This window comes from Pavona decussata, unplaced genomic scaffold (genome assembly GCF_977016875.1).
Source record: "Pavona decussata unplaced genomic scaffold, jaPavDecu1.1 SCAFFOLD_98, whole genome shotgun sequence".
NCBI classification, from domain to species: domain Eukaryota; kingdom Metazoa; phylum Cnidaria; class Anthozoa; order Scleractinia; family Agariciidae; genus Pavona; species Pavona decussata.
In genome coordinates, this window is record NW_028145514.1 from 1,565,982 (window position 1) to 1,570,503 (window position 4,522).

Consider the following 4,522-nt stretch of genomic DNA (forward strand, 5'->3'; position numbering starts at 1 on the left):
ATACGTCGAACTTTACATGAGCCGAACCTAATACCTATTAAGGTCGACCCAAACAATTAAGTTCGGCAGTTGATTCAGACGTCGAACCTAACTGAAGTCGAACTTAATTAAAGCTAAGGTGAGAAAGTAGATTTTCGTGGTCAGCGGCTGTTGTTTTTACTCAGCAAGATTCAAAATGGCGGGAAAGATGAATTCTAACATAAAAGAAATTGTTTGGTAAAATAACAAAGATAGGCCAAACACGGCTCCTACTGGTCGAGTTAGGAAGAACATCACCTTCAAAGCTTACGAGTACGTCTTGTTAAGATCTCTCTTTTCTGTACGAAAGTAAGGAAGGGTCTTTGTAGATCTCCCTTAGCAGAGGCTGATTTTCTATCAAGTGTCATTTACCAGGAGCCATAATCAGGGATGGAGACCGTAACGAGATGCCATTTTGACTTGTGGGCTTGTCCCCATGTGTTGTACCAAAAAATCGATTTTTAAAAAAATATTGCGCCATACGCGCGTGCGTGCACGCGTGTAAGCGGCCCGGATCGCGCGTGGAGAAATTGAAATTTTTTTTCTACCCGTTCAAAATTTTAAAATTCTGCCAAGGAATATCTCCTCAGTGCTCACATTTAAGGAATTAGACTCTCACAAAAGAAAAGGTAACAATTGAAAGGAGACGGGAAAAGTTGGAATAAGCGGCCTATTGATCACACGACTCTCACAGTAAAGTCAAAAAGGCGCCAAAACGGTGGCGCTGCGTGCGTTGTTACTGTCGAATGAATGTAAAAGCTTACACACTACGGACATGTACTCAGACAGGTAAGGAATTTTTTATCTTAAGTGAATTTTTTCTCAGCTGCTTTACGTGTCACATATAAGGTAGCAGCCCCACGCAAATTTGCGTGTATTCACGCGGGTTTATGACGTGAGGGGGGGGGGGGGGGAATTTTTCTAAAAATAGATTTTTTTGGTACAATTCACGGGAACGCGTAGACCCCACGCTTACGGTCTCCACCCCTGATTATGGCTCCTGTATTTACTCATCTGAATTGTTTTAGGTTAGGCACAGAAGGACGATATTCCATGACAAAGCTCAAAATGTTTTTGCGGGTTTTTAGTTTGTTTTGTAGTGCCGACATTCTTTCGCGGAGGTTGACTTCTGAAAGAGTTTTATTTATCAGGTTATCGAGGTAACCTCTGTTGCGTAATCTCTGTTTGAATAGAGTAATGTTTTCTTCAAATGTTAAGTTTGAAGATTTTGTTCTGAGAAGTCTTGACACTACGCCTTTGATAGAGCCTGTATTGGAAAGTTTCTGTCGGTTTGAAGTGCGTATGCACTTCACGAAAATATTCTTTTTTTTTTAATCTTTCGCATCTCAGACAAGTATATTCAGTTGTTTCGAAACAAGAAGAACAAGCACATTCCTCTTTTCCCGCCATCTTGTTCAGAATGAAGTCCTTTGCGCACATGCCAAGTCGATGGAATGCACAGACCTCTGGGATAGATATAATTTATATAATTTATATGTAACGTATGCATTTGGTTCGGCACATGAAAAGTTCGACGTCTGAATCGAAGTCGAACTTTTGCCGTTCTATTCGACTGGCGCAGTCGAATAGAACGGCGGGTCGACCCAAATACAAATCTGTCGATCCTAACTGATTCATACGTCGATCTTTACATGCACCGAACCAAATGATTAGGTTCGGCTCATGTAAAGTTCGACGTATGAACCGGGCCTTAGAAGGAGAAAATGTTACCCTGGAAAATACTACTAACTTGAGTACATGCATCTCATTTGTTTTTATAAGGTTTGCAACATACAATGTGCAGGTTACAGAAGAAAACGAAATTCACCTTTAAATGTAATTACATTAGTTAATGCACTTGAAGCGATACATAATGAATAAGCCCCAAAGGTGTAAAAACAGGAACTTCACTGTACTGATTCCCTCTCACAAATCAGACTGTGTTGATACCGATTGTTGTTTTATTCATTGTTGTCGTTACTGTACAGCATGATGAAAACTGCAATCAAATGCAAAGTTCTTGACATGAACATGACCGATCGAAATTGATCTAAAAGGGATCTTTGTTCTTGAAAAGCAAATAATGGCAATCCACCTGCAAAGAGACATTATTGCATGAAGAAAATCACATCAAGTAAAAAAAAAAAGTAGTTGGCCTTCGATATCACATTTCCAGCAACACAGAGAGCAGGCTTAATTAATTAATTAATTAACTATTTGAGGCTTGCTTATGCATGAGAGTTTCTCTTTATCTTATCAAATTAATACAGTGCTGAATCGAAACTGTTTAAGTCGGTAGAAAGTATCAGTTCTCGTGCTTCGGCTAAGATATAACCGTCATAATTAAAACAAATCCATAATCAACACGTATAGACGAGTCAGACACTACTGACACCGAAGTTAAAGTCTTGAGAGATCTCACTTTTACCTTCGATTTATTTGCTACCAATAATTTGATGAGTGTGGCTAAAGAGAGTTGTCGATAATCACAATCATTAACTTTTCACAGCAAAAACTTAGGAACTAGACAAGAAAACACTCTTTCAGGGACTTAGATCCATTGTTATGGTCTAAGCTTACTAGTAAAGAAAGAAATGCGCCCTCCTCAAACGACTTAAAAAATATGATCGATTGCAGCTAGTTGGAGTGATATATCGTTTCCATGGCGGAACTCCCGTAATGTAATCTTTATTCTCTTTTAACTGTACATAAACCTCTTCGAAATTTGTTTAATCGGTGTTGTATCTATCTCTTTATGGTAATTATAAGAAAAGGAATAACTCAGTTATATAAATATATCTTAGCTTCCTTTATTTCCATGATATGACCCCTTTAAGTTCCCCTTGCGTCAACAACAGAAATTGCTACAGCAAAATAACGTTGACAGAACGCCGTTCAGCTTTGTTAACAGTGAAGCTTGATGCTTCCTTGCCCTGCTATGTTTAAAGTAAAGTGCCTGACTTTCGTGTTCAACAAAGGCCATAGAATTTATCCCTCGCTGTAGTCGGCATCACACCAAGAGTGTGATATTTAATAACTGCCAACCTATTGGCAAAATCTAACTGATTATTGCACCTATGTGATTTTGCAGAAGGAGTCAAATTTTTTAAAAGTTCTCATGAATAAACCGGTTCAAGTTTAATTTGAACTTGAAATGTTTATTGCAATAAAAACAAAGAATGTGGAAGATTAGAGGCGGCATCAAAGTTGCGGAAGTTACTCAGTAAATTTTGATCATCTTAAATATCGGAAACCGAACAGGATAGTTGTTCATTGACAGTCTGCTGAACAGTATTGCTTCGTGTGCTGCGTGACATTTCACTTTGTGTCATCACGTTTTCCTCAGCGCACAGCAATACTTCCCGATATGCATTTCGGAAGTCGCGGTTTGACAGCCAATAGATAAACGGGTTGATAGTGCTTGATGTGAAGATGAGAAAAGCGTTCAGCATGAAAACTGAGCGCGGTAAATTCCCGCCTCCAGTGAACACATCAATAAAGTCAATAACAGATACCGGTATCCAACACAAAAGGAAGCCCAGAGTAGATAACACCATCGTCAATGTGGCGCGAATTTCGCGCTTTCTTCTCGATTCGTGCTCTGCCTGGCGCGGATTGTCGTCCATCTGTGCGACTTGACGGTTGCTGGATCTGATGGCGAAAAAGCACTTAGTGTAGCTGAACCCGATGAGTCCCATTGGAGAAGCGATGAAGAGAAGCTGTACAATAGTTGTGTAGATCATATTGACGTTGAAGGGGTAGATACAGAACCCCTTACCCGCGTTAAATGCGTAATATCCCCAGCCCACCAAAGGAGGGACGCTGGCGATACTCGGTAAAAGCCACAGAAGAGCGATTATTAGCAAAACATTTCTCTTGGTAAAAATGACTTTGCAATCGAATGGACGACACACAGCGAAGTAACGGTTCACGGCAATTGCTGTCATAGTCGTTTGCGAAACTATGCCAAATGAGAACATGAAGAATCCCTGCAGATCGCAAACCACCGCGCTAAACGGCCACTTTCCTGAAATGAGCACGTGCAGAGAAATTGGCATGCAAATGGTCGCCATCAAAATGTCGCTAACAGCTAAGTTCGTTACAAACATGTTTGGAACCGTGCGGAGACGGACGCTTTTGAAAACGGCGACGCAGACCATAAAATTGCCAACAAAGGCTACGATGACGAGGAGAGCGAGAAGGGCGGATTCTATTATCCGTACTGAGGTGCTGCGGTGAGCCAAGTCAAAAATCAGCTGTGGGTATTCGTCCAAGGAGGCAGCCATTGTACGTTGCTATAAGCAACTGCTTGTTTCCTCTCTCTTGTTAGCTTTCTTTTGATATCTTTGAACTGTGAAAATAAATTTTAAATTAATATATAGCCAGGATTTGAAATACGTATAGAAAGTTAAAATAAATGTGCTCTAACTTTCGGCATGGAAATATGTAAGGGTTATTTATAGACACTCAGTTATCTTTCGGGTTGAAACGTTGGCGATGAACC

At 40.2% G+C, this 4,522-nt stretch overlaps 1 protein-coding gene across 1 annotated transcript; it reads right to left on the reverse strand.

The window, feature by feature from the left end:
• Positions 1 to 3,257: 3,257 nt before the first annotated feature.
• LOC146472579 (melatonin receptor type 1A-like) lies at positions 3,258 to 4,304 on the reverse strand. The gene has a single exon (XM_085119220.1). It carries the CDS (start codon positions 4,302 to 4,304, stop codon positions 3,258 to 3,260), a length of 1,047 nt encoding a protein of 348 aa, XP_084975346.1.
• Between the last annotated feature and the right edge of the window lie 218 nt (positions 4,305 to 4,522).